At 31.8% G+C, this 12,080-nt stretch overlaps 1 protein-coding gene across 1 annotated transcript in view; it reads right to left on the bottom strand.

The window, feature by feature from the left end:
- Window positions 1-12,080, bottom strand: part of LOC143057790 (WD repeat-containing protein WRAP73-like) — a 56,272-nt gene that overhangs the window by 3,350 nt on the left and 40,842 nt on the right. Inside the window, exons 9-13 of the mRNA XM_076231193.1 lie at window positions 3,583-3,660; window positions 1,893-1,986; window positions 1,405-1,530; window positions 807-890; window positions 197-304 (exon numbers count right to left, since the gene is read on the bottom strand). Coding sequence (XP_076087308.1) covers window positions 197-304; window positions 807-890; window positions 1,405-1,530; window positions 1,893-1,986; window positions 3,583-3,660 — 490 coding nt within the window. The remainder of the gene's footprint in view (window positions 1-196; window positions 305-806; window positions 891-1,404; window positions 1,531-1,892; window positions 1,987-3,582; window positions 3,661-12,080) is intronic.

Below are 12,080 nucleotides of genomic sequence, written 5' to 3'. Positions count from 1 at the left end.
ACAGTTCTTGTATGAGAACATCCATTTATTCCAATTATCATTTCGTATTTGAATTTTCCTCAGAGTTTGGTATTTTTTTTATTTTTTCAGCATTTCTGACAGTGAATGAGTATAAAATAATAAATCAGTACTTTTTTTTAGTGAACATAGTTGGTTCATTTGAAATCTTTGGTTCTAACTTGAAACAATTGCATACCTTCAACTGGTACCTCCACTGACAAACTTCCTGCTGGAGACCACATATATAACTTGCTTGTTCCAGTAGCAACGGCAAGACGTGCTTGATGAGGGTCCCATTTAATAGCTAAAACAATATGAATCAAATCCTTTATCATAATTCTAAACATCACATAAAGTAATAACTTAATCAAAAGGACAAGTTTGACATATAAAATGTAACATAGTGACAATCATGTGCTGTATAAATAGTAAGTTATCTGTGATGCATTTCCCACAATGTGCAGAATATTTTCTGATAAGCAAGAGACCAAAGATGTTATTTAAAGCCTCAACCTTACCGCCATTGGAAACAGCATACCAAAGTTCAGTAACGGATCCAGGGGGAGGGTTCCGGGGGTTGGAACCCCCCCTTTTTTTTGGACGATCAATGCATTTGAATGGGGACATATAGTTGGAACCCCCCCTTTTTGAAATGGCTGGATCCGCCCCTGAAGTTTTGCTTATTTTGTCAATAAGAATCAATTCTGCACAAAAAAGTTCTCTTTTGTTATAAAGATCCATAATGCTCCTGGTAGGTATATGTTATCAAAAGACAAATCGTAGACAGTACGATCTTACAAACTTACATTTGATTGGTGAATTAAGAATCATTACTGTACAAAGGGCTAATCTTCTGATATCCCATATCCATAAAGTACCTGGCATATTATCTGAAATTTAAAATTTAAAATATAACATCTTTCAAAAATGTTACCTTGGGGTATGTTTTTAGTTGTGTTAAAATCAAATTTTAATTACTGTCATTGCTAGATTTAATTTTGAACTAAATGTAAAAGTGAAGAAATACTCTAACATCATCCTCCCTTAAATTTTGTACATGTATATAGTGTTCTGCAACTATAAAGATTTCATCAATAACTGTCTTGCCGTTTATGACGAGTTGCACTTTCAAGAGAATATTGTCACATTCTTCAATACAGAAGTAAGTAAATTTTATTATCTTCCCTTCATCATGTACAACCAGGATTATATTCCTTATGTACATCCTCTGGTTATGTTCTAAAACTTTGTAAAGTTTCAATATCTGATTTAGTAAGATTCCTACACACCTCCAAAAAACTTGCCAGGGGCTATAACTAATGGCTGGATTTAATCATATACTTATATTTGGTTTAAGAAAAAGTACCCAATTCCTATTTTATCTATAAAATCTTTTATACTTACCATTCCTAGTGTACATGTATTTACAATCACAACTAAAGGCCACCATCCCAACTCCTATCTTTGGGTTAGCCTTGTTTATATCTGGTTTGGTAATTGGTAGTTTTATGTCACCTTGCTGAACTTCAACTGAAAAGAAAACCAAGTATCTTAGATAGAAAACCCAGTATCTTAGATATATATAAATAGTATGCAAACTCTTGAAAAAAAAATAAAATAGAACTGTAGTGAACTCACAAAAAGAATATTGAAGTTAGAAATTTGATTATCTCCCCTTAAACAGACATTATATTCTTTTTTTCACATTCTCAGGGAATGTTCATCTACTGTGTACTTTTTGTTTTATCAATATATCTGTAGCTGTGATGGAAGAGTAGCTCTCACAAGGCACACAGATGTACAGTCAGATATTGAATTCCTATACAATGCCCTTCTCCTTAAAAAAAACTTGTTTCACAGACCCCAAAACATGTACTACAGAAACTACTTACATTTACTCTGTGGAGTGAAGAGGGTTGCTGTGGGGGCATCAATATTGTCTCCTGGGGGCAGGGGAGCCCTGGTTTCTACTTCTTTATATACAACCTGAAATATGTTTAAAAATTATGTGATAACAGTGTTTCCTCAATAATAGTGCTAGGATCTACTGTGGAGTCATTATTGTTTGTGGGATACTGATTTGTGATATCAAATTCCTTTAGTTTAAACAGTATTCATTAATAATTTTATTTTGGTTGTAACGCATCTTCTAATTGGCTGACGTTATTTTGTTATCAGCCCATAGACATAATTTAGTCATGTAACCATGACATCATCAAAGATTTTTCATGGTTTTCTACGGTTTAAAATGGAATTTAGAATTAAATTATAAGAAATGACTGTAATATTTTTTCTGTTTATTCGAAATAACATAAAAATGTGGTGCACACTGTTAAATAACCCACTACGTGCGTTATTCAGTGTGCACCAAATTCTTTATGTTATTTCTTCATAGACAGAAAAAATATTACAGTCATTCCTTAAATGAAAAATTACAAGATAAAATATTACAATGTTACATGAAATTTAAATATGGGATTCGGAAACAATAAGAGCCAATGATAAAACAGCTAAACTAATACCATTGAAACTGGAATTTTGCTTGCAACTTATAGTTTACAACAAAGAATGGAACTATCATAAATTTTAATTTTCTAAATGTTCAATTTACTCTTTTCTTGAATAATGATCATAAATTGGTCACTGGACATTAAGCTCTCAATAATCAATCTACAATATTCCTATAAACAGTTACAATCATTAACTGATCACCAAATTACTCAAATATAGTGCTGCTGGATGTATGTTATAATTTTAACTGTAGCCTAGTAACATACATTATCTTAATACCATATTACTATATTATCTTAGTGTTGCTACAATCAAACATTTTCTACTTAAAACATGGTTATCATGTATGGTGAGAAAAAAAAATCTCCTAATCTGTAAGGAGCATGCCAGTTTTGGTAAGGTTCATGTTGCTCAGTCTTTAGTTTTTCCATATTATGTTTTGTATAATTAAGGAATGACTGTAACATTTTTTCTGTCTATGAAGAAATAAAATAAAAAATGTGGCGCACACTGAATAATGCGTGTAGCGGGTTATTTAACAGTGTGCACCACATTTTTTATGTTATTTCGAATAGACAGAAAAAATATTACAGTCATTTCTTATAATTTAATTCTAAATTCCACTTTAAACCGTAGAAAACCTTCAAAAAACGTTGATGACGTCACAGTCACATGACTAAATTATGTCTATGGTCTGATAACAAAATAACGTCAGCCAATCAGAAGATGCGTTACATCCAAAATTAAATTATTGTTGTTTGTATTTTGGTGGTTTTTCATTTTTTTCATGGCATTGTTAGTTTGTTTTTAACTTCTGAGTTTGAATATCTCTTTGGCATCTTTTGCCTCTATTCAACTTTACAGTAGCCTTGCTAGTTGACCATTCTGTTTAAATGTATTGGCTAGAAACAGTTTTATTTAAATATTTTGCCTAGTTACAAACATTTATCTACATAGTTACAAACATTTATCTACATAGTTACAAACATTTATCTACATAGTTACAAACATTTATCTACATACATAGTTACAAACATTTATCTACATAGTTACAAACATTTATCTACATACCACATTACTGCAGTCCAGTACTGCTGGATGACTGTGTTCCGCTACTGTCTTCCATGTGATGTGGTTCAAAATTCTCACCTGAAACAGAAAAAATGAATATTTAACAGAAGGCATTGCTTGTAAGTTTGTAAATTTTCTTAGGTATCTGTCTGCATGACAGACTTCCCACATCTCTTTTTATTTGTATTCTGTACAATAATCTGAATCTAAAACCAACAAACAAACTACAAACAAATTCAACCATGAATCAACAATATTATAATTCCTATACTGACTGCTGAACTTTTACAAAAATGCTGTCTAAACAATTTCCATTTGTTAAAGCCTTTTATAATCCTGACAATCTAGTAAGGATCTTTTAGCAGACTTGCTTGAACATCATGTTTAATTTGTTGGGTCAAATAAAAAATACCTATAGAGCTAAAATGCCCTCTGACTTTGTGTCCAAGGGAAATAACTCAAACTTAAATTACATTAAAAAAGCTATTTATGCTTTTATGTGTACTTTGTAACATAAAAAGTTTGCCTGAATGGACAAAGCATTCAACCGTAGGAGAATTTAACAGTGGTGGATCCAGAAATTTTCAAAAGAGGGGACCCACTGACGGTCTAAGAGGTACCTCCCACCACTCATACTTCAATGATTCCCTAAATAATCGGCCAAATTTTTCCCACAAAAAGAGGATGGGGGCTGGGCACCCTCCTCCCCCTTATTCCACCTCAGTTTGAGTGGACTGGATCATAATATCCAACATGGGATCTTACATCATGTCAAGTTTCATGAACAAATGAACAATAACGTAGACCGTCTAATAGTGTACACATCTGAATTCATCTCTTTAAAATGAATAATTTATGATAATTTTACATATAGTAAACTATGTAAGAGAAGTTGTAATGACAGGATGTTAGGCTGACTGGGTAAATTTCTTCATTCTTTGAAAATGTTCCATGAACAAGAACATTCCTTATGTGCTAATCCTAAGTCAGGATCGTTGGTTCATGTCTGTCATATTTTACAGAATTTTCCTGTTACAATGATTGATTGATGTTAAATGCCACTTTCAACACAATTGTGATATTTTGTGGAGGCCAGTTTTTGTTGGTTGAGTGCCTGGAGAGAAACAATGATAATCCCCCGTTGGTAGGAAAAATGACAATCCTAACTAATTGAGATTGGAGTTGAGTGCACTTACCAGTTTGGGATTCAAACATACATTAGTTTGACTACTTTGACCACTTGGCCACTAAAGCCTCTTGTTTTGTTAAAAATACGGTCCTTAGTTTTTACATTTGTATTGTTTTATGTTTTTTATGAAATGGCTTTTTAAAGCTGACAACGAGTAAGGATTTTTCTCTTTATCGAAGTCGTTTTATTACTAATGTTCACATCCAATGTGTTTACCTAAACATCATTTCACTGAATTCACAATTGAGTGAATTAGTTGAAAAGCATCACAAACTAAATGTTTGACTAAAAGCTGCAAATAAAAAAATTATGTCGTAACAGAAAAATAAATTTTCAGAAATTACAAGAAAAATATTTGAAACATAATTTTACATTTCAAATGAATATAAATTAACATATCATCAATTAAAAAATTGATGTCTCAGATTTCTATCAAGAGAAATTTTTTTTCACGTAAACGAAACAATAATTATCACATGGCTTCTGAGGTCTGTAAATACCCAAGCATAGAGAATATAAAGCCACAATACTATATTAATTACCATACTAGTATTGTCAAATATTTATCTACATGCATATTTACTCAATATAAAAATAAGAAGATGTCGTATGATTGTCAATGAGACAACTATCCACCACCAGATAGCAAATGACGCAGAAGTTAACAATTATATCTCGCATTATGACCTTCAACAATTATCTAATGTTGCTTTATTCAAATATTTGTTTCCCTTTTGTAAGACATCTATTTTTGAGTGTTTGCTCTATCAAAGAACCCTGTAATATATTTGTATATCAAAACTAATATTTGTTATTTTGTATTACATAATATTTATGTTTACCGGTTTATATCATTTCATCTTTTTTTCAAAATAAATCAAAGAGGACTTTTGTATAGGTGTTTTTCTCAAATTTATAACATGTTCTGAAGAGAAGAAACAGTTGTGAACTAATGTGACTGAATTGATTTGTAATAGAATGTGTCGGTGTAGGGTGACATGTCTTCATGTGTACTGTTATCATAAAAACTAGCACGTTGAAATCTGAACTAGTATACAAGGCAGGGTTCATATTCATGTCACATTTATGGGAATGGCATGTTATATCTGCCACTGAACATTAAACACCAACCCATAATTTATCTTCTATAAGTTAGATCTCAGCAGTAACATATACATCTACCTTAACTCAGGGATGGACAGACGGACGAATGGATGAAATGGTATATTTTTGCAAACTCTTTTTGGCAAGATTGATATTTTTTATGCCACTTGCCAAACTATTGTGCTGTTTCGTGGTGGCCATTATTTTTGTTGTGGAGGAAGCTGGAGTGCCTGGAGAGACCGACCAACCTTCAATAGGAAAACTGACAATCCTTGTCTATTAAGATTAGAGTTGAGTGCACCTGTCCCGTGCCAAATTCCAACACACAACCTCAGCGTTGACTGGTTTGTACAGTAGTTAGACTGACTTAGACCTACACTCAGCCATTGAGGCCATTTGTTTGGCAAGAGGACTGTAAACATCAACAGTACATTAGGAAATTTATTATTACTTTTCATTTCTTTGATCTTACAACAATTCAACAAAAAAGACGAAAAAATATGCAATATTATATAATAATATATTTATATGATGTTCCAATTGAGTGAAAATTACGGCATGTCTAATTCCTTCTTAGGGGGTATCATCAATCATATATTTAATCATTGGAATCCCTATATATAGGTAGACTAAAAATGTACTTAAAATACCAAAAAAGCATACTTTTTTTATTACCTTAGAATGATTATCATTAGAAACTGAAAAAACACACAAGACATGCTTTCTAATCAAATGCATTAAACTAAGCTATAAATTAAAATAAAATTTAAAACATCTATCTGAACAAGATAAATATTTATACTATGCTTATCAAAGCAACTTTGCCCTTTTGTGGTATCAGTATTAGCCATAATACTTTTAAAGTTGTAGTTTTGATCAAACTGTAAACATATTCAAGATCAAAGGTGCATTTATATAAACACAATTGTTTTCTACTTTTTTAAATGCTTTTTATTTTTTAATCAAAGTAGTTTCATCTAAAGTCAAATATTAAAATACCATTCGCAGAAAAACCAATTGAAAACCATGTAGGAGGTATCCTGTTTCAAAACTTAAGTGCCGACCCCTTGGACTCTTTTTCCAGGAAAAACATTTACAACATCTAGTTTAAGATTTGTTTTCTCATGAAAAACTGTAGATAAACCAGGACAAAATGTCTAAGAAATAATAAACTTTAATGGCAACTAGAAAGAGAGCTTAAACAAATATGATCAACAATGAAAATATGAAATCATACTCAGTGAAAAGACAAGAGGCTCCATGATGACTTTTGCTAACCTTGCTACTTTTTCAAAAATATTTCTATCTTTGCAGCACTGTCTGTGTTATGATTCATTGATCATTGCACTCTGACTTTGAAAGTCGCATTAATCTAAATGATCAAATCTTTTAACCATATTTTCTAATTTTCAAATCTACCAGCAGGCCAAAAAAATGAAAAATTGCTTATCATAACAAATAAAATTGAGAATGGAAATGGGGAATGTGATAAAGAGACAACAACCCAACCATAGAACAGACAACAGCAGAAGGTCACCAATTGGTCTTCAATGTAGCAAGAGAAACTCCCCCACTCGGAGGCGTCCTTCAGCTGGCCCCTATACAAATATCTATACTAGTTCAGTGACGTCATACTAAAGACAACTTGTAAAACAAGATGATACCCCTTCTATAAGTATTTGGTAAACAGCTGATGAGCAACTGTTGTAACAATGCATCACATTGTATAGCATACTAACATGAAGCATGATACCAAATTTCAGAAAGTTCTGATTTGTAGTTCCTGAGAAAATGTGAAGAAAGTTCATACTTGGCCATCATGTGAAAGAAATACAAGTTTTTGGGGCTAACAGGAAGTTGATTGATTAATAGGTGATTGCTTTACATTAGCACAACAAGGCTACATCACAGCTAGAAACCGGAAGTTAATGAGCATTAGACATTTAAATGGGTAAAAATGTATAGCATTCTTACATGTTGTTTGGAACCAAATTTTAGTAAGCCCTGATTTGTAGTCAAATGGAATAATGCAATAAAAATTGGATGGACAAAAAAATATACAGACAGATGGATGAGTGAACAGAAATAAATCCTTATACTCCTCTCCTTTGGAGCAAGAGCATCTTTATAAATTGTAAGAATGTTCAAGATGGTGTTTTTCAACTTCAGACTGTTTGGGTTTTTTTTGCATTCTTTTAGATTAAGCTGCAGTGTTTTTTGCCCTTCTTTATTTGACCTTGTATTAGTGTATGTATTTGTCCACACCCTACATAAATACCATCAGCATACAACCTTGACACGACATCTACAGCTATATTTTACAGTTGTTTTTATAGCTTGAGCTGCATCTATTTAACTTCTGTTTAAGTATACAGATTATGTTAATTTACAAGTCAGCTTTAACAAATATTGACAGTAATGTCTATGCTGACGGGGACTTTTTATTCACATTCTTCAGTTACCTAGAAAAATCTATGAATAATTTTAATTTTCACCATTATTTATAATCATTCCTTTTTAAATTGATTACTGGGTTGAAATTTACATTTCACAAAAATCTGTTAAATCTTTTATTCAATGACAACCCATAAATATCTACAGGACAGCGATGACACTTCAAAACAAATATAAACAAAAGTTGGTAACTAGGGAAACACTTAATACGAGTGTATGTTTCATTTGCGTCAATGAATTTGAAAGAATTCTATGATTTTACATATACAGGACATTTTATATACCCATTGAAAATTGTGAAAACTGATGCACTCGAGTGTAATGGAAACCTCATAGCTTGTGTATCAGATGTTACTTGATATGACCAACAAAAAGATTATAACAGTAGAAAACCTTGTCCTAAATGGGACATTAAATGGTCTAATAATGACAGATCATGATGCAACAAGTTTTACATTTTTTCCCCCCCAAAACATTGTTTTTTTCTTTATTTCTATCAGTTAATTACTGGTCCAGATTTCAAAAATTTCAAATAATAAATGCTATATATATACCTATATATATCTATATAATTACAATAGATGCACATTTCGACAATAAGAGTCTCTTCAGTAATGCAAAATATTTGAAAATCTGACTTATCCAAAAAGGACCTAAAGTATAGTCAAATCTGTTAAGCCGTGAATAAAGAGTTACTTCCCTTCTATAGTAATCTTTCTTTCATTTATTGATCTCTTATTTTGAGTGGAGGAGGGATTTGTTTAAAATAAAATAATGCAATTGATTATGAAAAATAATTTTGAATGCAGATTACTAGAATTGATTCAAAGTGTCCCTCTTGAGCATGCCATGCTCTAAAGTTACCACTAAAGAGGGGGGATAGGAGGGGTCCTGATCCCGAAACCTGGGCTTAAAAACATGAATTCCTGAGGTCCCGGAATTTGAAAACAGTCTTCCTGGATCCCAAAAGTGTCAATCCCGAAATCCCGAGCTTAAAAACACCTGATTCCGACGTCCCGAAAAAGTTCCTGCCATCACTCACTAAAATCAGCTTTTCAGGAGAACTATTACCATCTATCACCCTTTAAAGTCGTTTGAAAATGAAAATAAACGCATTCTAAAAATATATACTACAACCTTTTAGTCCTAAAGGACTTATTTGTACTAATTGGACTGACAGATTTGTACTTCTGTTCAAACTATCATTTCTAATGTATAGCATGTATAGAAAGATGATCTATTCACATATTTGTACCATATAAAATCAAACTCCATATCAAAGTATTTCGATATATAAAAGACTACTCTCCTGAAATCGATATATTTTTTCTTACTCAAACATAAATTATACAAATTAAGCCACCTGTTCAAATCAAAAATTCATAAATCGGTCAAAAAAATTTTATACCCTTTCAATGGAAGATTAAATCGGATCTATCATAAATACAAATTAACTGATTAACCAAAATCGAATTTCCACACTTTAAAAATTATAAATAAATTTGCTATGCTTTATGAAATGGGCAGTGAACTCTGTGATTACTCATTATGTGTGGTCCATCAAACATTGAATAATAACAGTAAGAAATTTTTAGTCCTTTTTTCTTTATATAAATTAATGGTACTTTTAAAAGTCAGTGTATCATGTTTCTTATAATTAGAATGTATACCAACATTTTATTCTTGTTTGATAACAACGGCAGATATACAAGAACTTCCTGTTACATTGGCAGTAACACAAGGATACACCAGATAGATCTTTTAAACAAGAGTGCACATGCTGAAATTTTTCACCTATTTACAAACCATGAAATATAACCCGAATATAAATCTTAGTGAATTTGTTACAACTCTTATCTTCCTTTATATAAATATTTCAAAATAATTTAAGAATGGCAAAAAAATAAATTGACGCAAAGTGGACTACAAAAAGCTTAACGCGAAATAAAGTATCTGCGAAAATAAGCTGGTTTTTACAGTAGCCCTAAATATGAAGCTTTACTATACAACTATCACAAAAACTTGACATGATCCAAGAAAATGAGGTCAAGTTCAGATAAACCAACCTGGAAATACATGTACACCTTCCAATTATTCCATACTAAATATTCTTTAAATACAGTTGACCTATTGCAGATCTAAGAAACAAAATTAAACAGGAAAACTATACATTGATCAACCATAAAAATGAGGTCAAGGTCAGATGAACATTACCACACAGACACCTTACAATCATTACAGGCTTTAAATATAGTTAACCTATTGCATATAGTTACTAAGAAATAAACTTAACCAAGAAAACCTAAGATTGACCAATGAATCATGAAAATGAGGTCATAGTCAGATGACAATTGCCAGGCGGACATATACACCTTACAATCATTCTAGTTGAGCTACTGCTTAGAAAAACAGACCATAAAACAAAAAACTTAACATTGATTAATGAACAGTGAAAATGAGGCCAAGGTCAAATAAAACGAGCCAGACTGACATGCACATGGTAAAATATTTTCAGACACCAAATAAAGTTGACCTATGGCAAACAGTATAAGACCAAAACATCAAAACTTAACTTTAACCACTGAACCATGTAAATGATGTCAAGGCCAGATGCCACCTGCCAGTTGGACATGTACAACTAACAATCATTCCATACACCAAATATAGTAGAACTATAACTTATAGTATCTGAGATTTGAACTTGACCATAAAAACCTAATCTTGTTCACTGATCCATGATTTGAGGTAGAAGTCAAGTGTAAACTGTCTGACAGGCATGAGGATCTTGCAAGGTCTGTAAGAGAGAGATTTATACTAAAAATATTCACTTTTTTTTCATTTAGTCACTGAACCATGAAAATAAGGTCAAGGGCAATGAACATAACATATATAATGTATCTTTACACAAAGTATGACAGACCCAAGTAAACTACCATATCAAATATTAAGCTTGTTAAGAAGTTTGCTGCTGGATTACCAGCTCGAGAAAAAAGATACCTTAGCTATTGCAACACATGTTTTTAGGTAGATATTGTTGTTAGACCCCTAAGAAAACAAACTCTTCTATAAAATTACTGTCAGTCTACAGAACTGAATAATATCTTGTGCTGTAACTCTGACCTTGAAACTGAAGTTACATTTGCTATGCATTGTACCAGGATTTCAAGTCTATTTTGTCAACTCAAGATCTCGAACTAGTATCTCTACCATAACAGTAGTTCCTTTATTCTCTAAAGACTATAAACTTTTCTTTTTTTTTACAGTTGTAATTTACAAAATCATGTGACAAAATCTTTGTGTGTAAACTGTTAAAAAGGGTGTATTACATGGGAATATCATGCGAGTTGGCAACTATGATTTTAAATGACCTTGACCTTGTATTTATGTCCTTGGCATAAGGGACCTTTATCCTAACCAAGGATTGTACCATGATAGCTAAACTTGTGTGCTATTGTATCAGCTCCATAACCTTGACCTCACAATTATGTCATTAATGTATTATTCCATCATTTTACAAACAAACCAATTACTGCACCTTTTTTATGGTCCTAGTGAGTGTAACAGTACAGTTCTGAATTTTGACAAATGACTTTAATACTCTCACTGAAACATCAAGCATGCCACATCTAAAAAAGACATTTGTATTCAAATATTTACAATCTAACAATTCAATAAATGCATTCTGTCACATTTGAAGACGTCAATCAAGACCTTTTATGAAGCAAATGTGTTAGTTTACAAACACTTATCA

This window comes from Mytilus galloprovincialis, chromosome 13 (assembly GCF_965363235.1).
Source record: "Mytilus galloprovincialis chromosome 13, xbMytGall1.hap1.1, whole genome shotgun sequence".
Classification (NCBI taxonomy): domain Eukaryota; kingdom Metazoa; phylum Mollusca; class Bivalvia; order Mytilida; family Mytilidae; genus Mytilus; species Mytilus galloprovincialis.
This window is presented reverse-complemented; position numbering and strand designations above follow the sequence as displayed.